Source organism: Eleutherodactylus coqui, chromosome 5 (assembly GCF_035609145.1).
Source record: "Eleutherodactylus coqui strain aEleCoq1 chromosome 5, aEleCoq1.hap1, whole genome shotgun sequence".
NCBI classification, from domain to species: domain Eukaryota; kingdom Metazoa; phylum Chordata; class Amphibia; order Anura; family Eleutherodactylidae; genus Eleutherodactylus; species Eleutherodactylus coqui.
This window is the reverse complement of record NC_089841.1, coordinates 12,174,793-12,197,567: the sequence shown is the minus strand read 5'-3', so window position 1 is coordinate 12,197,567 and position 22,775 is coordinate 12,174,793. Positions and strand designations below refer to the sequence as shown.

The 22,775-nt window shown below is 53.3% G+C and overlaps 2 protein-coding genes across 3 annotated transcripts in view; one reads left to right on the top strand and one right to left on the bottom strand.

The window, feature by feature from the left end:
• The window catches only part of LOC136628989 (zinc finger protein 84-like), a 162,303-nt gene extending 159,885 nt beyond the window's left edge, over positions 1 to 2,418 (bottom strand). For both annotated transcript variants that reach the window (XM_066605075.1, XM_066605076.1), the window contains exons 1-2: positions 2,248 to 2,418; positions 2,042 to 2,165 (exon numbers count right to left, since the gene is read on the bottom strand). In XM_066605075.1, coding sequence (XP_066461172.1) covers positions 2,042 to 2,165; positions 2,248 to 2,355 — 232 coding nt within the window. In that variant the 5' untranslated portion in view covers positions 2,356 to 2,418. The remainder of the gene's footprint in view (positions 1 to 2,041; positions 2,166 to 2,247) is intronic.
• The window catches only part of LOC136629002 (oocyte zinc finger protein XlCOF22-like), a 338,499-nt gene that overhangs the window by 203,487 nt on the left and 112,237 nt on the right, over positions 1 to 22,775 (top strand). The window lies entirely within an intron of this gene.

Sequence of the window (22,775 nt, the reverse complement as noted above, 5' to 3'; positions counted from 1 at the left end):
ACAATACCTATAGAAAAATGATTGAAGGCATTCCAGTGGGCAGGTCGAGCCTCCAAAAGTGCCATCGCCTGAAACCCATCTAAAAGTTCTGAATGGATGGTACTAAACCCCATCGTGTCTGTAACACAGAAAACTAAGCTCTGATGGACTGCTGGACAGATGTGGGAGTGAAGGAACCCTCCTCCATATTTCCTGGTCTTGCAGGAGGGTGGACGTTTTCTGGAAAAAGGTTTACAAATTAATCAACAACCTGACAAAAACCCCAAGCCCCAAATATCCCAAGACCGCCTTGTTACTAGTAGACCTAGACATGTTTTCTCCACCCTTTAGGAGGTTGGTAGGTCATATTTTCCTGTGAGCTAAACTAATTGCTAGAAAATGGAAATCCATGTTCATACCATCGATAGAGGAACTCATACAAGTAATATCGGAGCACTGTATATACAAAAAACTCCTGAAAAATAATGCCATATCAAAATATTACGAAATGTGGGACCCCTGGTTCAAAACCTTTTCTAACTGATGTATTTTCCTGTTTTAAAGTTTGATTTATCCCTTATTTTTCCTCATTTGTACATGACTAAGGAGATGGCATCTCATCTGTTTTCCCTCACACTGCCGCACCCGGTCGGAGCGGCGTGTGTTTTTGCGAGTTAGTACCACTGTGAACTCCTTCAAGTTCCGCACCCAGCCCACAACGAAGACTGTGAGGATAAGCTTACACCAGACTTCTCCTCTCTTTAGGATGTGCGAATTGGAACAACACTACTATACAGGACTTCTCTGGAAGGCATTTCCCTGTTGAGTAGCAGGCTTCCTTGTATTCATGCTGAGTGCCTGCCATCCACCAGCTGCAAATATACATAAAGACTGTTTTTATTTAACACATAAAATTGGTATGTTTTGTGATTGCTATCGTGTTTCCTTGAAAATAAGACCTACCCCGATAATAAGTCCTACACCGATTTGCTGTTTGTTTTTATTTTTTTTTGGGGGGGGGAGAGTGGTTTGAAATACAAGCCCCCCTCCAAAAATAAGCCCTAGCTAAACTACATTAAAAAAAGTAATATTCACCTAGTAGGCGGTGTCCAGGACCCTCGCGCTGGGCTGTGATGCTGCTTCAGGCTTCCGTGTAGTCCTGAATGCCGGCAGAGCATTTCTTACTGGTAGTGGGGGTTAAATACCCGTCTCCAGCAAGAGACTGCAGTGACTGGTTCATTGAGAGCCACCTCAGCCAATCAGAGCCGATGCTCGATCAACCAATGATAGCCATTCAATGATGTCATGAATTAGGTTACTACTCACCTGGGAGGTTATCTATAGGAATCTCCTCTTTACACTCCTGCTTGATCCTCACATTTATCTCTGTAGTATAATTATTGGTCAGATCTTCATCCTGATAAAAAAGCTGTGAGACAAATATTGTAAAAGTCAGCAGATGGTGGGAGAAGTCGTGTGGAATGTTTTATGACATAATGACCTGACAGGAGTAGTTATCAGAGCCACATAGCTGCAGGTCTAGAAGCCGGACATAGATATTACATGGCGGAACAATGACCCTTCAGGAACCTCATACACATGTACACCGGGCATGGCTAGACACACTGCACGTTGTCTCAGTGGAGGAGATCAGCGTCTACCAGACACATCCGCTGCTTGTCTCGGGGGAAATAAAGGAGCAGATGGATATAAATCCAACCTGTTGGCTCCTTATTCCCACCAGCAGTCTCCACCGCCAGAACACTGGGAGAAGATCCAGACAAGATGTAATGTCTCTGGTCAGCGGTAATCCTGCCATCTCCACCGGCCTCATCACACAAGGAGAAGACATCTAATAAGACTGAAGACAAGAGCTTCACAGCCTTCTACAGATCAGAGGGACATCTCCATCTACCTGATGGTCCTGTGGAAGAAGAGGACGTGGACATCTCTCTGGGGTTCTTCTCCTACTGGATGGAACTGCAGGAAACACAGACGGACACTGAAGTCATTCTTTATATACAGATAATAAAGTCCCTGTGGATTTAGTCCTGTCTATTACCTGGTGATGGGAGCGGCTGGTGGGTCTCCATCATGGCCTCCTTGTACAGATCCTTGTGTCCTTCTAAATACTCCCACTCCTCCATGGAGAAATAGACAGCGACATCCTGACACCTTATAGGAACCTGACAACACAATATACAGTCATCACCCAGAAGCCTCCAGTGCTGTTACTGTATAATGTCCCAGCATTCCCGGCAGCGTCACCTCTCCAGTCAGCAGCTCAATCATCTTGTTGGCGAGTTCTAGAATCTTCTGTACATTGATGTCCTCATGTATCAGGGGGTGAGGTGGGGGCCTCGGGATTGGGCTCATGGGTCTTTCCCATTCATCACACACAGGGGCCTGACAGCCATCACTAGAGGTCTTCTTCACTACTGTGTAATCCTGTATATGGGGGAGACATTAATAAATATCACTACAGACATTTACAGAGTCCATCACCTCTCCAGTGACATCATCTGTTATTATCATAGTTGAGAATGATATAATGTGACATCAGAGTCTCTCCTCTCTCCAGTGACATCATCTGTTATTACCATAGATGAGAAAGCTATAATGTGACATCATCAGAATCTCTCCCCTCTCCAGTGACATCATCTGTTGTTACCATAGATGAGAATGATGTAATGTGACATCATCAGAATCTCTCACCTCCCCAGTAAGCTGGAAGAGTATCTTTAGGGTGAGATTTAATACACTTTCCGCCATCTTGCTCTTGTCCTTCACCATCCTTCACGGGTCAGCGAGGATGAATTCTCCTATAGACGGATCGGGGATCCGGTGTTGTAGAACCTAAAGGGAAAGAAGATTAAACAATATAAAAGCTGCACAAAACAAGAAGGGGAAAGATTAGAGGAGAGATTAAAGGGCAGCTGTTTTATGATGCCAGAACTGCCGGCAGCACAACATCCTGACAGCCACACGGCAGACATGGAGGTTCTATCAGACATGCTGCAGCGTAAAGAGAACAGACTACAAAGTAGTCAGAAACAGGGAAAAGAGTCATAGGGGCGGTCCCTGCAGACTTTTCCCAACCCCCACTCCTCTGTCCCTCAGTAATCAGCACCCCCACATGTACTGCCCTCTCAGTCCTCACAGCGCTCCTCCTCCTCTGTGGTGCACTGATGAGCGGGGGGCAGAGCAGTAAACATGCAGTATATTCAGCACTGATTGGCTGAGACTTGGTCCAATCAGTGCTGTGCTTTATTCCAGCACTGCTGCCGGCTCATCACCCTGCCTCCTCCATAGCTCGTCTCTCATCCTGCTGCAGCTTCCTCTCCACCCACATGGGCAGAACCAATCAGGCTTCATTAAAATGGCAAAATTAATTCCATCACTCAGCTCTAAAAGCTCCTCATAGTTATGTACAGACGAGACACCCCTACCCCATAATCGTGTACAGATAGGATGCCCTCTATAGTCGTGTTAAGATGAAACACACCCCCACAGTCGTTGAGACATAAGACACCCCCCCATAGTCATGGACAGATGAGACGCCCCCCATAGTCGTGGACAGATGAGATGCCCCCCCCCCCCCATATTCGTGGACAGAAGTGACGCCCCCCCATAGTCGTGTACAGATGAGATGCTCTAACATAGTCGTGTACAGATGAGACGCCCCCCCATAGTCGTGTACAGATGAGACGCCCCCCCCCATAGTCATGTACAGATGAGACGCCCCCCCATAGTCATGTACAGATGAGACGCCCCCCGTAGTCGTATACAGATGAGGCGCCCCCCCCCATAGTCGTGTACAGATGAGACGCCTCCCCATAGTCGTGTACAAATGAGATGCCCCCCCGTAGTCGTGTACAGATGAGACGCCCCCCCATAGTCATGTACAGATGAGACGCCCCCCCCATAGTCATGTACAGATGAGACGCCCCCCGTAGTCGTGTACAGATGAAGCCCCCCCCCCCATAGTCGTGTACAGATGAGACGCCCCCCCATAGTCGTGTACAGATGAGACGCCCCCCCATAGTCATGTACAGATGAGACGCCCCCCCCATAGTCGTGTACAGATGAGACGCCCCCCCCCCATAGTCGTGTACAGGTGAGACGGCCCCCCATAGTCGTGTACTGATGAGACGTCCCCCTATAGTCGTGTACAGATGAGACGCCCCCCCATAGTCGTGTACAGATGAGACGCCCCCCCATAGTCATGTACAGATGAGACGCCCCCCCCCATAGTCGTGTACAGATGAGACGCCCCCCCCCCCATAGTCGTGTACAGGTGAGACGGCCCCCCATAGTCGTGTACTGATGAGACGTCCCCCTATAGCCGTGTACAGATGAGACGTCTTCCTTCCAAAAGAAACAAATATTATATATACAGGTGATACATTTGGTGTTGGGAGGATAAATCACCACAAGTCCCAGCAACCCTCCAACCCCCACAGGAGGACACAGACCTGCAGAACTGACAACAGACATGTGCTTCCAAGACCTGTGATGACGTCATCATGATGTGACCACATGTGTAGGAGGAGTCAGGGATCACATGACCGGGGAGGGGGGAGCTGTGGATGCAGAACTCTGCTGGATGAGCTGGAGGAAATAGGACGGATGGAGTAGAGCTGTGTGTGTGATGTGTGGGGGTCAGGATGGATGGAGAAGAGCTGTGTGTGTGATGTGTGGGGGTCAGGATGGATGGAGTAGAGCTGTGTGTGATGTGTGGGGGTCAGGATGGATGGAGTAGAGCTGTGTGTGTGATGTGTGGGGGTCAGGATGGATGGAGTAGAGCTGTGTGTGTGATGTGTGGGGGTCAGGATGGATGGAGTAGAGCTGTGTGTGTGATGTGTGGGGGTCAGGATGGATGGAGTAGAGCTGTGTGTGTGATGTGTGGGGGTCAGGATGGATGGAGTAGAGCTGTGTGTGTGATGTGTGGGGGTCAGGATGGATGGAGTAGAGCTGTGTGTATGATGTGTGGGGTCAGGATGGATGGAGTAGAGCTGTGTGTGTGATGTGTGGGGGTCAGGATGGATAGAGTAGAGCTGTGTGTGTGATGTGGGGGGGTCAGGATGGATGGAGTAGAGCTGTGTGTGTGATGTGTGGGGCTCAGGATGGATGGAGTAGAGGTGTGTGTGTGATGTGTGGGGGTCAGGATGGATGGAGTAGAGCTGTGTGTGATGTGTGGGGGTCAGGATGGATGGAGTAGAGCGGTGTGTGTGATGTGTGGGGGTCAGGATGGATGGAGTAGAGCTGTGTGTGATGTGTGGGGGTCAGGATGGATGGAGTAGAGCTGTGTGTGTGATGTGCGGGGGTCAGGATGGATGGAGTAGAGCTGTGTGTGTGATGTGTGGGGGTCAGGATGGATGGAGTAGAGCTGTGTGTGTGATGTGTGGGGGTCAGGATGGATGGAGTAGAGCTGTGTGTGTGATGTGTGGGGGTCAGGATGGATGGAGTAGAGCTGTGTGTGTGATGTGTGGGGGTCAGGATGGATGGAGTAGAGCGGTGTGTGTGATGTGTGCGGGTCAGGATGGATGGAGTAGAGCTGTGTGTGTGATGTGTGGGGGTCAGGATGGATGGAGTAGAGCTGTGTGTGATGTGTGGGGGTCAGGATGGATGGAGTAGAGCTGTGTGTGTGATGTGCGGGGGTCAGGATGGATGGAGTAGAGCTGTGTGTGTGATGTGTGGGGGTCAGGATGGATGGAGTAGAGCTGTGTGTGTGATGTGTGGGGGTCAGGATGGATGGAGTAGAGCTGTGTGTGATGTGTGCGGGTCAGGATGGATGGAGTAGAGCTGTGTGTGTGATGTGTGGGGGTCAGGATGGATGGAGTAGAGCTGTGTGTGTGATGTGTGGGGGTCAGGATGGATGGAGTAGAGCTGTGTGTGATGTGTGGGGTCAGGATGGATGGAGTAGAGCTGTGTGTGTGATGTGTGGGGTCAGGATGGATGGAGTAGAGCTGTGTGTGTGATGTGTGGGGTCAGGATGGATGGAGTAGAGCTGTGTGTGATGTGTGGGGGTCAGGATGGATGGAGTAGAGCTGTGTGTGTGATGTGTGGGGGTCAGGATGGATGGAGTAGAGCTGTGTGTGATGTGTGGGGGTCAGGATGGATGGAGTAGAGCTGTGTGTGTGATGTGTGGGGTCAGGATGGATGGAGTAGAGCTGTGTGTGATGTGTGGGGTCAGGATGGATGGAGTAGAGCTGTGTGTGTGATGTGTGGGGTCAGGATGGATGGAGTAGAGCTGTGTGTGTGATGTGTGGGGGTCAGGATGGATGGAGTAGAGCTGTGTGTGATGTGTGGGGGTCAGGATGGATGGAGTAGAGCTGTGTGTGTGATGTGTGGGGGTCAGGATGGATGGAGTAGAGCTGTGTGTGTGATGTGTGGGGGTCAGGATGGATGGAGTAGAGCTGTGTGTGATGTGTGGGGGTCAGGATGGATGGAGTAGAGCTGTGTGTGACGTGTGGGGGTCAGGATGGATGGAGTAGAGCTGTGTGTGTGATGTGTGGGGGTCAGGATGGATGGAGTAGAGCTGTGTGTGATGTGTGGGGGTCAGGGTGGATGGAGTAGAGCTGTGTGTGTTATGTGTGGCGGTCAGGATGGATGGAGTAGAGCTGTGTGTGTGATGTGTGGGGGTCAGGATGGATGGAGTAGAGCTGTGTGTGTGATGTGTGGGGAGCAGGATGGATGGAGTAGAGCTGTGTGTGTGATGTGTGGGGAGCAGGATGGATGGAGTAGAGCTGTGTGTGTGATGTGTGGGGGTCAGGATGGATGGAGTAGAGCTGTGTGTGTGATGTGTGGGGGTCAGGATGGATGGAGTAGAGCTGTGTGTGTGATGTGTGGGGAGCAGGATGGATGGAGTAGAGCTGTGTGTGTGATGTGTGGGGGTCAGGATGGATGGAGTAGAGCTGTGTGTGTGATGTGTGGGGGTCAGGATGGATGGAGTACAGCTGTGTGTGTGATGTGTGGGGCTCAGGATGGATGGAGTAGAGCTGTGTGTGATGTGTGGGGGTCAGGATGGATGGAGTAGAGCTGTGTGTGTGATGCGTGGGGGTCAGGATGGATGAAGTAGAGCTGTGTGTGTGATGTGTAGGGATCAGGATGGATGGAGTAGAGCTGTGTGTGTGATGTGTGGGGGTCAGGATGGATGGAGTAGAGCTGTGTGTGATGTGTGGGGGGCAGGATGGATGGAGTAGAGCTGTGTGTGTGATATGTAGGGGTCAGGTTGGATGGAGTAGAGCTGTGTGTGTGATGTGTGGGGGTCAGGATGGATGGAGTACAGCGGTGTGTGATGTGTGGGGGTCAGGATGGATGGAGTAGAGCTGTGTGTGTGATGTGTGGGGGTCAGGATGGATGGAGTAGAGCTGTGTGTGATGTGTGGGGGTCAGGATGGATGGAGTAGAGCTGTGTGTGTGATGTGTGGGGTCAGGATGGATGGAGTAGAGCTGTGTGTGATGTGTGGGGTCAGGATGGATGGAGTAGAGCTGTGTGTGTGATGTGTGGGGGTCTGGATGGATGGAGTAGAGCTGTGTGTGTGTGATGTGTGGGGGTCAGGATGGATGGAGTAGAGCTGTGTGTGATGTGTGGGGGGCAGGATGGATGGAGTAGAGCTGTGTGTGTGATTTGTAGGGGTCAGGATGGATGGAGTAGAGCTGTGTGTGATGTGTGGGGGTCAGGATGGATGGAGTAGAGCTGTGTGTGTGATGTGTGAGGGTCAGGATGGATGGAGTAGAGCTGTGTGTGTGATGTGTGGGGGTCAGGATGGATGGAGTAGAGCTGTGTGTGTGATGTGTGAGGGTCAGGATGGATGGAGTAGAGCTGTGTGTGTGATGTGTGGGGGTGAGGATAGATGGAGTAGAGCGGTGTGTGATGTGTGGGGGTCAGGATGGATGGAGTAGAGCTGTGTGTGATGTGTGGGGGTCAGGATGGATGGAGTAGAGCTGTGTGTGTCATGTGTGGGGGTCAGGATGGATGGAGTAGAGCTGTGTGTGTGATGTGTGGGGGTCAGGATGGATGGAGTAGAGCTGTGTGTGTGATGTGTGGGGGTCAGGATAGATGGAGTAGAGCTGTGTGTGTGATGTGTGGGGGTCAGGATGGATGGAGTAGAGCGGTGTGTGATGTGTGGGGGTCAGGATGGATGGAGTAGAGCGGTGTGTGATGTGTGGGGGTCAGGATGGATGGAGTAGAGCTGTGTGTGATGTGTGGGGGTCAGGATGGATGGAGTAGAGCTGTGTGTGTCATGTGTGGGGGTCAGGATGGATGGAGTAGAGCTGTGTCTGTGATGTGTGGGGGTCAGGATGGATGGAGTAGAGCTGTCTGTGTGATGTGTGGGGGTCAGGATGGATGGAGTAGAGCTGTCTGTGTGATGTGTGGGGGTCAGGATGGATGGAGTAGAGCTGTGTGTGATGTGTGGGGGTCAGGATGGATGGAGTAGAGCTGTCTGTGTGATGTGTGGGGGTCAGGATGGATGGAGTAGAGCTGTGTTTGTGATGTGTGGGGGTCAGGATGGATGGAGTAGAGCTGTGTGTGTGATGTGTGGGGGTCAGGATAGATGGAGTAGAGCTGTGTGTGTGATGTGTGGGGGTCTGGATGGATGGAGTAGAGCTGTGTGTGTGTGATGTGTGGGGGTCAGGATGGATGGAGTAGAGCTGTGTGTGATGTGTGGGGGCAGGATGGATGGAGTAGAGCTGTGTGTGTGATGTGTAGGGGTCAGGATGGATGGAGTAGAGCTGTGTGTGATGTGTGGGGGTCAGGATGGATGGAGTAGAGCTGTGTGTGTGATGTGTAGGGGTCAGGATGGATGGAGTAGAGCTGTGTGTGATGTGTGGGGGTCAGGATGGATGGAGTAGAGCTGTGTGTGTGATGTGTGGGGGTCAGGATAGATGGAGTAGAGCTGTGTGTGTGATGTGTAGGGGTCAGGATGGATGGAGTAGAGCTGTGTGTGTGATGTGTGGGGGTCAGGATAGATGGAGTAGAGCTGTGTGTGTGATGTGTAGGGGTCAGGATGGATGTAGTAGAGCTGTGTGTGTGATGTGTGGGGGTCAGGATGGATGGAGTAGAGCTGTGTGTGTGATGTGTGGGGGTCAGGATGGATGGAGTAGAGCTGTGTGTGTGATGTGTGGGTGTCAGGATGGATGGAGTAGAGCTGTGTGTGTGATGTGTGGGGGTCAGGAGGGATGGAGTAGAGCTGTGTGTGTGATGTGTGGGGGTCAGGAGGGATGGAGTAGAGCTGTGTGTGTGATGTGTGGGGGTCAGGATGGATGGAGTAGAGCTGTGTGTGATGTGTGGGGGTCAGGAGGGATGGAGTAGAGCTGTGTGTGTGGGGGTCAGGATGGATGGAGTAGAGCTGTGTGTGATGTGTGGGGGTCAGGATGGATGGAGTAGAGCTGTGTGTGTCTGATGTGTGGGGGTCAGGATGGATCGAGTAGAGCTGTGTGTGATGTGTGGGGGTCAGGATGGATGGAGTAGAGCTGTGTGTGATGTGTGGGGGTCAGGAGGGATGGAGTAGAGCTGTGTGTGTGGGGGTCAGGATGGATGGAGTAGAGCTGTGTGTGATGTGTGGGCGTCAGGATGGATCGAGTAGAGCTGTGTGTGTGATGTGTGGGGGTCAGGATGGATGGAGTAGAGCTGTGTGTGATGTGTGTGTGTGTGGGGGGGGTAAGGATGGATGGAGTAGAGCTGTGTGTGTGATGTGTGGGGTCAGGATGAATGGAGTAGAGCTGTGTGTGTGATGTGTGGGGGTCAGGATGGATGGAGTAGAGCTGTGTGTGATGTGTGGGGGTCAGGATGGATGGAGTAGAGCTGTGTGTGTGATGTGTGGGGGTCAGGATGGATGGAGTAGAGCTGTGTGTGTGATGTATGGGGGTCAGGATGGATGGAGTAGAGCTGTGTGTGTGATGTGTGGGGGTCAGGATGGATGGAGTAGAGCTCTGTGTGTGATGTGTGGGGGTCAGGATGGATGAAGTAGAGCTGTGTGTGTGATGTGTGGGGGTCAGGATGGATGGAGAAGAGCTGTGTGTGATGTGTGTGTGTGTGTGTGGGGGGGTCAGGATGGATGGAGTAGAGCTGTGTGTGTGTGATGTGTGGAAGTCAGGATGGATGGAGTAGAGCTGTGTGTGATGTGTGGGGGTCAGGATGGATGGAGTAGAGCTGTGTGTGTGATGTGTGGGGGTCAGGATGGATGGAGTAGAGCTGTGTGTGTGATGTGTGGGGGTCAGGATAGATGGAGTAGAGCTGTGTGTGTGAGATGTGTGGGGGTCAGGATGGATGGAGTAGAGCTGTGTGTGTGTGATGTGTGGGGGTCAGGATGGATGGAGTAGAGCTGTGTGTGTGTGATTTGCGGGGGTCAGGATGGATGGAGTAGAGCTGTGTGTGTGATGTATGGGGGTCAGGATGGATGGAGTAGAGCTGTGTGTGTGATGTGTGGGGATCAGGATGGATGGAGTAGAGCTGTGTGTGTGATGTGTGGGGGTCAGGATGGATGGAGTAGAGCTGTGTGTGTGCTGTGTGGGGGATCAGGATGGATGGAGTAGAGCTGTGTGTGATGTGTGGGGGTCAGGATGGATGGAGTAGAGCTGTGTGTGATGTGTGGGGGTCAGGAGGGATGGAGTAGAGCTGTGTGTGTGATGTGTGGGGGTCAGGATGGATGGAGTAGAGCTGTGTGTGATGTGTGAGGGTCAGGAGGGATGGAGTAGAGCTGTGTGTGTGATGTGTGGGCGTCAGGAGGGATGGAGTAGAGCTGTGTGTGTGATGTGTGGGGGTCAGGATGGATCGAGTAGAGCTGTGTGTGATGTGTGGGGGTCAGGATGGATGGAGTAGAGCTGTGTGTGTGATGTGTGGGGGTCAGGATGGATGGAGTATGGCTGTGTGTGTGATGTGGGGGGTCAGGATGGATGGAGTAGAGCTGTGTGTGATGTGTGGGGGTCAGGATGGATGGAGTAGAGCTGTGTGTGTGTGATGTGTGGGGGTCAGGATGGATGGAGTAGAGCTGTGTGTGTGATGTGTGGGGGTCAGGATGGATGGAGTAGAGCTGTGTGTGATGTGTGTGTGTGTGTGGGGGGTGTAAGGATGGATGGAGTAGAGCTGTGTGTGTGATGTGTGGGGTCAGGATGGATGGAGTAGAGCTGTGTGTGTGATGTGTGGGGGTCAGGATGGATGGAGTAGAGCTGTGTGTGATGTGTGGGGGTCAGGATGGATGGAGTAGAGCTGTGTGTGTGATGTGTGTGGGTCAGGATGGATGGAGTAGAGCTGTGTGTGATGTGTGGGGGTCAGGATGGATGGAGTAGAGCTGTGTGTGATGTGTGGGGGTCAGGAGGGATGGAGTAGAGCTGTGTGTGTGATGTGTGGGGGTCAGGATGGATGGAGTAGAGCTGTGTGTGATGTGTGAGGGTCAGGAGGGATGGAGTAGAGCTGTGTGTGATGTGTGGGGAGCAGGATGGATGGAGTAGAGCTGTGTGTGTGATGTGTGGGGAGCAGGATGGATGGAGTAGAGCTGTGTGTGTGATGTGTGGGGGTCAGGATGGATGGAGTAGAGCTGTGTGTGTGATGTGTGGGGAGCAGGATGGATGGAGTAGAGCTGTGTGTGTGATGTGTGGGGAGCAGGATGGATGGAGTAGAGCTGTGTGTGTGATGTGTGGGGGTCAGGATGGATGGAGTACAGCTGTGTGTGTGATGTGTGGGGGTCAGGATGGATGGAGTAGAGCTGTGTGTGATGTGTGGGGGTCAGGATGGATGGAGTAGAGCTGTGTGTGTGATGCGTGGGGGTCAGGATGGATGAAGTAGAGCTGTGTGTGTGATGTGTAGGGATCAGGATGGATGGAGTAGAGCTGTGTGTGTGATGTGTGGGGGTCAGGATGGATGGAGTAGAGCTGTGTGTGATGTGTGGGGGGCAGGATGGATGGAGTAGAGCTGTGTGTGTGATATGTAGGGGTCAGGATGGATGGAGTAGAGCTGTGTGTGTGATGTGTGGGGGTCAGGATGGATGGAGTACAGCGGTGTGTGATGTGTGGGGGTCAGGATGGATGGAGTAGAGCTGTGTGTGTGATGTGTGGGGGTCAGGATGGATGGAGTAGAGCTGTGTGTGATGTGTGGGGGTCAGGATGGATGGAGTAGAGCTGTGTGTGTGATGTGTGGGGTCAGGATGGATGGAGTAGAGCTGTGTGTGATGTGTGGGGTCAGGATGGATGGAGTAGAGCTGTGTGTGTGATGTGTGGGGGTCTGGATGGATGGAGTAGAGCTGTGTGTGTGTGATGTGTGGGGGTCAGGATGGATGGAGTAGAGCTGTGTGTGATGTGTGGGGGGCAGGATGGATGGAGTAGAGCTGTGTGTGTGATGTGTAGGGGTCAGGATGGATGGAGTAGAGCTGTGTGTGATGTGTGGGGGTCAGGATGGATGGAGTAGAGCTGTGTGTGTGATGTGTGAGGGTCAGGATGGATGGAGTAGAGCTGTGTGTGTGATGTGTGAGGGTCAGGATGGATGGAGTAGAGCTGTGTGTGTGATGTGTGGGGGTCAGGATAGATGGAGTAGAGCGGTGTGTGATGTGTGGGGGTCAGGATGGATGGAGTAGAGCTGTGTGTGATGTGTGGGGGTCAGGATGGATGGAGTAGAGCTGTGTGTGTCATGTGTGGGGGTCAGGATGGATGGAGTAGAGCTGTGTGTGTGATGTGTGGGGGTCAGGATGGATGGAGTAGAGCTGTGTGTGTGATGTGTGGGGGTCAGGATAGATGGAGTAGAGCTGTGTGTGTGATGTGTGGGGGTCAGGATGGATGGAGTAGAGCTGTGTGTGTGATGTGTGGGGGTCAGGATGGATGGAGTAGAGCTGTGTGTGTGATGTGTGGGGGTCAGGATGGATGGAGTAGAGCTGTGTGTGATGTGTGGGGGTCAGGATGGATGGAGTAGAGCTGTGTGTGACGTGTGGGGGTCAGGATGGATGGAGTAGAGCTGTGTGTGTGATGTGTGGGGGTCAGGATGGATGGAGTAGAGCTGTGTGTGATGTGTGGGGGTCAGGGTGGATGGAGTAGAGCTGTGTGTGTTATGTGTGGCGGTCAGGATGGATGGAGTAGAGCTGTGTGTGTGATGTGTGGGGGTCAGGATGGATGGAGTAGAGCTGTGTGTGTGATGTGTGGGGAGCAGGATGGATGGAGTAGAGCTGTGTGTGTGATGTGTGGGGAGCAGGATGGATGGAGTAGAGCTGTGTGTGTGATGTGTGGGGGTCAGGATGGATGGAGTAGAGCTGTGTGTGTGATGTGTGGGGGTCAGGATGGATGGAGTAGAGCTGTGTGTGTGATGTGTGGGGAGCAGGATGGATGGAGTAGAGCTGTGTGTGTGATGTGTGGGGGTCAGGATGGATGGAGTAGAGCTGTGTGTGTGATGTGTGGGGGTCAGGATGGATGGAGTACAGCTGTGTGTGTGATGTGTGGGGCTCAGGATGGATGGAGTAGAGCTGTGTGTGATGTGTGGGGGTCAGGATGGATGGAGTAGAGCTGTGTGTGTGATGCGTGGGGGTCAGGATGGATGAAGTAGAGCTGTGTGTGTGATGTGTAGGGATCAGGATGGATGGAGTAGAGCTGTGTGTGTGATGTGTGGGGGTCAGGATGGATGGAGTAGAGCTGTGTGTGATGTGTGGGGGGCAGGATGGATGGAGTAGAGCTGTGTGTGTGATATGTAGGGGTCAGGTTGGATGGAGTAGAGCTGTGTGTGTGATGTGTGGGGGTCAGGATGGATGGAGTACAGCGGTGTGTGATGTGTGGGGGTCAGGATGGATGGAGTAGAGCTGTGTGTGTGATGTGTGGGGGTCAGGATGGATGGAGTAGAGCTGTGTGTGATGTGTGGGGGTCAGGATGGATGGAGTAGAGCTGTGTGTGTGATGTGTGGGGTCAGGATGGATGGAGTAGAGCTGTGTGTGATGTGTGGGGTCAGGATGGATGGAGTAGAGCTGTGTGTGTGATGTGTGGGGGTCTGGATGGATGGAGTAGAGCTGTGTGTGTGTGATGTGTGGGGGTCAGGATGGATGGAGTAGAGCTGTGTGTGATGTGTGGGGGGCAGGATGGATGGAGTAGAGCTGTGTGTGTGATTTGTAGGGGTCAGGATGGATGGAGTAGAGCTGTGTGTGATGTGTGGGGGTCAGGATGGATGGAGTAGAGCTGTGTGTGTGATGTGTGAGGGTCAGGATGGATGGAGTAGAGCTGTGTGTGTGATGTGTGGGGGTCAGGATGGATGGAGTAGAGCTGTGTGTGTGATGTGTGAGGGTCAGGATGGATGGAGTAGAGCTGTGTGTGTGATGTGTGGGGGTGAGGATAGATGGAGTAGAGCGGTGTGTGATGTGTGGGGGTCAGGATGGATGGAGTAGAGCTGTGTGTGATGTGTGGGGGTCAGGATGGATGGAGTAGAGCTGTGTGTGTCATGTGTGGGGGTCAGGATGGATGGAGTAGAGCTGTGTGTGTGATGTGTGGGGGTCAGGATGGATGGAGTAGAGCTGTGTGTGTGATGTGTGGGGGTCAGGATAGATGGAGTAGAGCTGTGTGTGTGATGTGTGGGGGTCAGGATGGATGGAGTAGAGCGGTGTGTGATGTGTGGGGGTCAGGATGGATGGAGTAGAGCGGTGTGTGATGTGTGGGGGTCAGGATGGATGGAGTAGAGCTGTGTGTGATGTGTGGGGGTCAGGATGGATGGAGTAGAGCTGTGTGTGTCATGTGTGGGGGTCAGGATGGATGGAGTAGAGCTGTGTCTGTGATGTGTGGGGGTCAGGATGGATGGAGTAGAGCTGTCTGTGTGATGTGTGGGGGTCAGGATGGATGGAGTAGAGCTGTCTGTGTGATGTGTGGGGGTCAGGATGGATGGAGTAGAGCTGTGTGTGATGTGTGGGGGTCAGGATGGATGGAGTAGAGCTGTCTGTGTGATGTGTGGGGGTCAGGATGGATGGAGTAGAGCTGTGTTTGTGATGTGTGGGGGTCAGGATGGATGGAGTAGAGCTGTGTGTGTGATGTGTGGGGGTCAGGATAGATGGAGTAGAGCTGTGTGTGTGATGTGTGGGGGTCTGGATGGATGGAGTAGAGCTGTGTGTGTGTGATGTGTGGGGGTCAGGATGGATGGAGTAGAGCTGTGTGTGATGTGTGGGGGCAGGATGGATGGAGTAGAGCTGTGTGTGTGATGTGTAGGGGTCAGGATGGATGGAGTAGAGCTGTGTGTGATGTGTGGGGGTCAGGATGGATGGAGTAGAGCTGTGTGTGTGATGTGTAGGGGTCAGGATGGATGGAGTAGAGCTGTGTGTGATGTGTGGGGGTCAGGATGGATGGAGTAGAGCTGTGTGTGTGATGTGTGGGGGTCAGGATAGATGGAGTAGAGCTGTGTGTGTGATGTGTAGGGGTCAGGATGGATGGAGTAGAGCTGTGTGTGTGATGTGTGGGGGTCAGGATAGATGGAGTAGAGCTGTGTGTGTGATGTGTAGGGGTCAGGATGGATGTAGTAGAGCTGTGTGTGTGATGTGTGGGGGTCAGGATGGATGGAGTAGAGCTGTGTGTGTGATGTGTGGGGGTCAGGATGGATGGAGTAGAGCTGTGTGTGTGATGTGTGGGTGTCAGGATGGATGGAGTAGAGCTGTGTGTGTGATGTGTGGGGGTCAGGAGGGATGGAGTAGAGCTGTGTGTGTGATGTGTGGGGGTCAGGAGGGATGGAGTAGAGCTGTGTGTGTGATGTGTGGGGGTCAGGATGGATGGAGTAGAGCTGTGTGTGATGTGTGGGGGTCAGGAGGGATGGAGTAGAGCTGTGTGTGTGGGGGTCAGGATGGATGGAGTAGAGCTGTGTGTGATGTGTGGGGGTCAGGATGGATGGAGTAGAGCTGTGTGTGTCTGATGTGTGGGGGTCAGGATGGATCGAGTAGAGCTGTGTGTGATGTGTGGGGGTCAGGATGGATGGAGTAGAGCTGTGTGTGATGTGTGGGGGTCAGGAGGGATGGAGTAGAGCTGTGTGTGTGGGGGTCAGGATGGATGGAGTAGAGCTGTGTGTGATGTGTGGGCGTCAGGATGGATCGAGTAGAGCTGTGTGTGTGATGTGTGGGGGTCAGGATGGATGGAGTAGAGCTGTGTGTGATGTGTGTGTGTGTGGGGGGGGTAAGGATGGATGGAGTAGAGCTGTGTGTGTGATGTGTGGGGTCAGGATGAATGGAGTAGAGCTGTGTGTGTGATGTGTGGGGGTCAGGATGGATGGAGTAGAGCTGTGTGTGATGTGTGGGGGTCAGGATGGATGGAGTAGAGCTGTGTGTGTGATGTGTGGGGGTCAGGATGGATGGAGTAGAGCTGTGTGTGTGATGTATGGGGGTCAGGATGGATGGAGTAGAGCTGTGTGTGTGATGTGTGGGGGTCAGGATGGATGGAGTAGAGCTCTGTGTGTGATGTGTGGGGGTCAGGATGGATGAAGTAGAGCTGTGTGTGTGATGTGTGGGGGTCAGGATGGATGGAGAAGAGCTGTGTGTGATGTGTGTGTGTGTGTGTGGGGGGGTCAGGATGGATGGAGTAGAGCTGTGTGTGTGTGATGTGTGGAAGTCAGGATGGATGGAGTAGAGCTGTGTGTGATGTGTGGGGGTCAGGATGGATGGAGTAGAGCTGTGTGTGTGATGTGTGGGGGTCAGGATGGATGGAGTAGAGCTGTGTGTGTGATGTGTGGGGGTCAGGATAGATGGAGTAGAGCTGTGTGTGTGAGATGTGTGGGGGTCAGGATGGATGGAGTAGAGCTGTGTGTGTGTGATGTGTGGGGGTCAGGATGGATGGAGTAGAGCTGTGTGTGTGTGATTTGCGGGGGTCAGGATGGATGGAGTAGAGCTGTGTGTGTGATGTATGGGGGTCAGGATGGATGGAGTAGAGCTGTGTGTGTGATGTGTGGGGATCAGGATGGATGGAGTAGAGCTGTGTGTGTGATGTGTGGGGGTCAGGATGGATGGAGTAGAGCTGTGTGTGTGCTGTGTGGGGGATCAGGATGGATGGAGTAGAGCTGTGTGTGATGTGTGGGGGTCAGGATGGATGGAGTAGAGCTGTGTGTGATGTGTGGGGGTCAGGAGGGATGGAGTAGAGCTGTGTGTGTGATGTGTGGGGGTCAGGATGGATGGAGTAGAGCTGTGTGTGATGTGTGAGGGTCAGGAGGGATGGAGTAGAGCTGTGTGTGTGATGTGTGGGCGTCAGGAGGGATGGAGTAGAGCTGTGTGTGTGATGTGTGGGGGTCAGGATGGATCGAGTAGAGCTGTGTGTGATGTGTGGGGGTCAGGATGGATGGAGTAGAGCTGTGTGTGTGATGTGTGGGGGTCAGGATGGATGGAGTATGGCTGTGTGTGTGATGTGGGGGGTCAGGATGGATGGAGTAGAGCTGTGTGTGATGTGTGGGGGTCAGGATGGATGGAGTAGAGCTGTGTGTGTGTGATGTGTGGGGGTCAGGATGGATGGAGTAGAGCTGTGTGTGTGATGTGTGGGGGTCAGGATGGATGGAGTAGAGCTGTGTGTGATGTGTGTGTGTGTGTGGGGGGTGTAAGGATGGATGGAGTAGAGCTGTGTGTGTGATGTGTGGGGTCAGGATGGATGGAGTAGAGCTGTGTGTGTGATGTGTGGGGGTCAGGATGGATGGAGTAGAGCTGTGTGTGATGTGTGGGGGTCAGGATGGATGGAGTAGAGCTGTGTGTGTGATGTGTGTGGGTCAGGATGGATGGAGTAGAGCTGTGTGTGATGTGTGGGGGTCAGGATGGATGGAGTAGAGCTGTGTGTGATGTGTGGGGGTCAGGAGGGATGGAGTAGAGCTGTGTGTGTGATGTGTGGGGGTCAGGATGGATGGAGTAGAGCTGTGTGTGATGTGTGAGGGTCAGGAGGGATGGAGTAGAGCTGTGTGTGATGTGTGGGGAGCAGGATGGATGGAGTAGAGCTGTGTGTGTGATGTGTGGGGAGCAGGATGGATGGAGTAGAGCTGTGTGTGTGATGTGTGGGGGTCAGGATGGATGGAGTAGAGCTGTGTGTGTGATGTGTGGGGAGCAGGATGGATGGAGTAGAGCTGTGTGTGTGATGTGTGGGGAGCAGGATGGATGGAGTAGAGCTGTGTGTGTGATGTGTGGGGGTCAGGATGGATGGAGTACAGCTGTGTGTGTGATGTGTGGGGGTCAGGATGGATGGAGTAGAGCTGTGTGTGATGTGTGGGGGTCAGGATGGATGGAGTAGAGCTGTGTGTGTGATGCGTGGGGGTCAGGATGGATGAAGTAGAGCTGTGTGTGTGATGTGTAGGGATCAGGATGGATGGAGTAGAGCTGTGTGTGTGATGTGTGGGGGTCAGGATGGATGGAGTAGAGCTGTGTGTGATGTGTGGGGGGCAGGATGGATGGAGTAGAGCTGTGTGTGTGATATGTAGGGGTCAGGATGGATGGAGTAGAGCTGTGTGTGTGATGTGTGGGGGTCAGGATGGATGGAGTACAGCGGTGTGTGATGTGTGGGGGTCAGGATGGATGGAGTAGAGCTGTGTGTGTGATGTGTGGGGGTCAGGATGGATGGAGTAGAGCTGTGTGTGATGTGTGGGGGTCAGGATGGATGGAGTAGAGCTGTGTGTGTGATGTGTGGGGTCAGGATGGATGGAGTAGAGCTGTGTGTGATGTGTGGGGTCAGGATGGATGGAGTAGAGCTGTGTGTGTGATGTGTGGGGGTCTGGATGGATGGAGTAGAGCTGTGTGTGTGTGATGTGTGGGGGTCAGGATGGATGGAGTAGAGCTGTGTGTGATGTGTGGGGGGCAGGATGGATGGAGTAGAGCTGTGTGTGTGATGTGTAGGGGTCAGGATGGATGGAGTAGAGCTGTGTGTGATGTGTGGGGGTCAGGATGGATGGAGTAGAGCTGTGTGTGTGATGTGTGAGGGTCAGGATGGATGGAGTAGAGCTGTGTGTGTGATGTGTGAGGGTCAGGATGGATGGAGTAGAGCTGTGTGTGTGATGTGTGGGGGTCAGGATAGATGGAGTAGAGCGGTGTGTGATGTGTGGGGGTCAGGATGGATGGAGTAGAGCTGTGTGTGATGTGTGGGGGTCAGGATGGATGGAGTAGAGCTGTGTGTGTCATGTGTGGGGGTCAGGATGGATGGAGTAGAGCTGTGTGTGTGATGTGTGGGGGTCAGGATGGATGGAGTAGAGCTGTGTGTGTGATGTGTGGGGGTCAGGATAGATGGAGTAGAGCTGTGTGTGTGATGTGTGGGGGTCAGGATGGATGGAGTAGAGCTGTGTGTGTGATGTGTGGGGGTCAGGATGGATGGAGTAGAGCTGTGTGTGTGATGTGTGGGGGTCAGGATGAATGGAGTAGAGCGGTGTGTGATGTGTGGGGGTCAGGATGGATGGAGTAGAGCGGTGTGTGATGTGTGGGGGTCAGGATGGATGGAGTAGAGCTGTGTGTGATGTGTGGGGGTCAGGATGGATGGAGTAGAGCTGTGTGTGTCATGTGTGGGGGTCAGGATGGATGGAGTAGAGCTGTGTCTGTGATGTGTGGGGGTCAGGATGGATGGAGTAGAGCTGTGTGTGTGATGTGTGGGGGTCAGGATGGATGGAGTAGAGCTGTGTGTGTGATGTGTGGAGGTCAGGATGGATGGAGTAGAGCTGTCTGTGTGATGTGTGGGGGTCAGGATGGATGGAGTAGAGCTGTGTGTGATGTGTGGGGGTCAGGATGGATGGAGTAGAGCTGTCTGTGTGATGTGTGGGGGTCAGGATGGATGGAGTAGAGCTGTGTTTGTGATGTGTGGGGGTCAGGATGGATGGAGTAGAGCTGTGTGTGTGATGTGTGGGGGTCAGGATAGATGGAGTAGAGCTGTGTGTGTGATGTGTGGGGGTCTGGATGGATGGAGTAGAGCTGTGTGTGTGTGATGTGTGGGGGTCAGGATGGATGGAGTAGAGCTGTGTGTGATGTGTGGGGGGCAGGATGGATGGAGTAGAGCTGTGTGTGTGATGTGTAGGGGTCAGGATGGATGGAGTAGAGCTGTGTGTGATGTGTGGGGGTCAGGATGGATGGAGTAGAGCTGTGTGTGTGATGTGTAGGGGTCAGGATGGATGGAGTAGAGCTGTGTGTGATGTGTGGGGGTCAGGATGGATGGAGTAGAGCTGTGTGTGTGATGTGTGAGGGTCAGGATGGATGGAGTAGAGCTGTGTGTGTGATGTGTGGGGGTCAGGATGGATGGAGTAGAGCTGTGTGTGTGATGTGTGGGGGTCAGGATAGATGGAGTAGAGCTGTGTGTGTGATGTGTAGGGGTCAGGATGGATGGAGTAGAGCTGTGTGTGTGATGTGTGGGGGTCAGGATGGATGGAGTAGAGCTGTGTGTGTGATGTGTGGGGGTCAGGATGGATGGAGTAGAGCTGTGTGTGTGCTGTGTGGGGGATCAGGATGGATGGAGTAGAGCTGTGTGTGATGTGTGGGTGTCAGGATGGATGGAGTAGAGCTGTGTGTGTGATGTGTGGGGGTCAGGAGGGATGGAGTAGAGCTGTGTGTGTGATGTGTGGGGGTCAGGATGGATGGAGTAGAGCTGTGTGTGATGTGTGGGGGTCAGGAGGGATGGAGTAGAGCTGTGTGTGTGGGGGTCAGGATGGATGGAGTAGAGCTGTGTGTGATGTGTGGGGGTCAGGATGGATGGAGTAGAGCTGTGTGTGTCTGATGTGTGGGGGTCAGGATGGATCGAGTAGAGCTGTGTGTGATGTGTGGGGGTCAGGATGGATGGAGTAGAGCTGTGTGTGATGTGTGGGGGTCAGGAGGGATGGAGTAGAGCTGTGTGTGTGGGGGTCAGGATGGATGGAGTAGAGCTGTGTGTGATGTGTGGGCGTCAGGAGGGATGGAGTAGAGCTGTGTGTGTGATGTGTGGGGGTCAGGATGGATCGAGTAGAGCTGTGTGTGATGTGTGGGGGTCAGGATGGATGGAGTAGAGCTGTGTGTGTGATGTGTGGGGGTCAGGATGGATGGAGTAGAGCTGTGTGTGTGATGTGTGGGGGTCAGGATGGATGGAGTAGGGCTGTGTGTGTGATGTGGGGGGTCAGGATGGATGGAGTAGAGCTGTGTGTGATGTGTGGGGGTCTGGATGGATGGAGTAGAGCTGTGTGTGTGTGATGTGTGGGGGTCAGGATGGATGGAGTAGAGCTGTGTGTGTGATGTGTGGGGGTCAGGATGGATGGAGTAGAGCTGTGTGTGATGTGTGTGTGTGTGGGGGGGGTAAGGATGGATGGAGTAGAGCTGTGTGTGTGATGTGTGGGGTCAGGATGAATGGAGTAGAGCTGTGTGTGTGATGTGTGGGGGTCAGGATGGATGGAGTAGAGCTGTGTGTGATGTGTGGGGGTCAGGATAGATGGAGTAGAGCTGTGTGTGTGATGTGTGGGGGTCAGGATGGATGGAGTAGAGCTGTGTGTGTGATGTATGGGGGTCAGGATGGATGGAGTAGAGCTGTGTGTGTGATGTGTGGGGGTCAGGATGGATGGAGTAGAGCTCTGTGTGTGATGTGTGGGGGTCAGGATGGATGAAGTAGAGCTGTGTGTGTGATGTGTGGGGGTCAGGATGGATGGAGAAGAGCTGTGTGTGATGTGTGTGTGTGTGTGTGGGGGGGTCAGGATGGATGGAGTAGAGCTGTGTGTGTGTGATGTGTGGAAGTCAGGATGGATGGAGTAGAGCTGTGTGTGATGTGTGGGGGTCAGGATGGATGGAGTAGAGCTGTGTGTGTGATGTGTGGGGGTCAGGATGGATGGAGTAGAGCTGTGTGTGTGATGTGTGGGGGTCAGGATAGATGGAGTAGAGCTGTGTGTGTGAGATGTGTGGGGGTCAGGATGGATGGAGTAGAGCTGTGTGTGTGTGATGTGTGGGGGTCAGGATGGATGGAGTAGAGCTGTGTGTGTGTGATTTGCGGGGGTCAGGATGGATGGAGTAGAGCTGTGTGTGTGATGTATGGGGGTCAGGATGGATGGAGTAGAGCTGTGTGTGTGATGTGTGGGGATCAGGATGGATGGAGTAGAGCTGTGTGTGTGATGTGTGGGGGTCAGGATGGATGGAGTAGAGCTGTGTGTGTGCTGTGTGGGGGATCAGGATGGATGGAGTAGAGCTGTGTGTGATGTGTGGGGGTCAGGATGGATGGAGTAGAGCTGTGTGTGATGTGTGGGGGTCAGGAGGGATGGAGTAGAGCTGTGTGTGTGATGTGTGGGTGTCAGGATGGATGGAGTAGAGCTGTGTGTGATGTGTGAGGGTCAGGAGGGATGGAGTAGAGCTGTGTGTGTGATGTGTGGGCGTCAGGAGGGATGGAGTAGAGCTGTGTGTGTGATGTGTGGGGGTCAGGATGGATCGAGTAGAGCTGTGTGTGATGTGTGGGGGTCAGGATGGATGGAGTAGAGCTGTGTGTGTGATGTGTGGGGGTCAGGATGGATGGAGTATGGCTGTGTGTGTGATGTGGGGGGTCAGGATGGATGGAGTAGAGCTGTGTGTGATGTGTGGGGGTCAGGATGGATGGAGTAGAGCTGTGTGTGTGTGATGTGTGGGGGTCAGGATGGATGGAGTAGAGCTGTGTGTGTGATGTGTGGGGGTCAGGATGGATGGAGTAGAGCTGTGTGTGATGTGTGTGTGTGGGGGGTGTAAGGATGGATGGAGTAGAGCTGTGTGTGTGATGTGTGGGGTCAGGATGGATGGAGTAGAGCTGTGTGTGTGATGTGTGGGGGTCAGGATGGATGGAGTAGAGCTGTGTGTGATGTGTGGGGGTCAGGATGGATGGAGTAGAGCTGTGTGTGTGATGTGTGGGGGTCAGGATGGATGGAGTAGAGCTGTGTGTGTG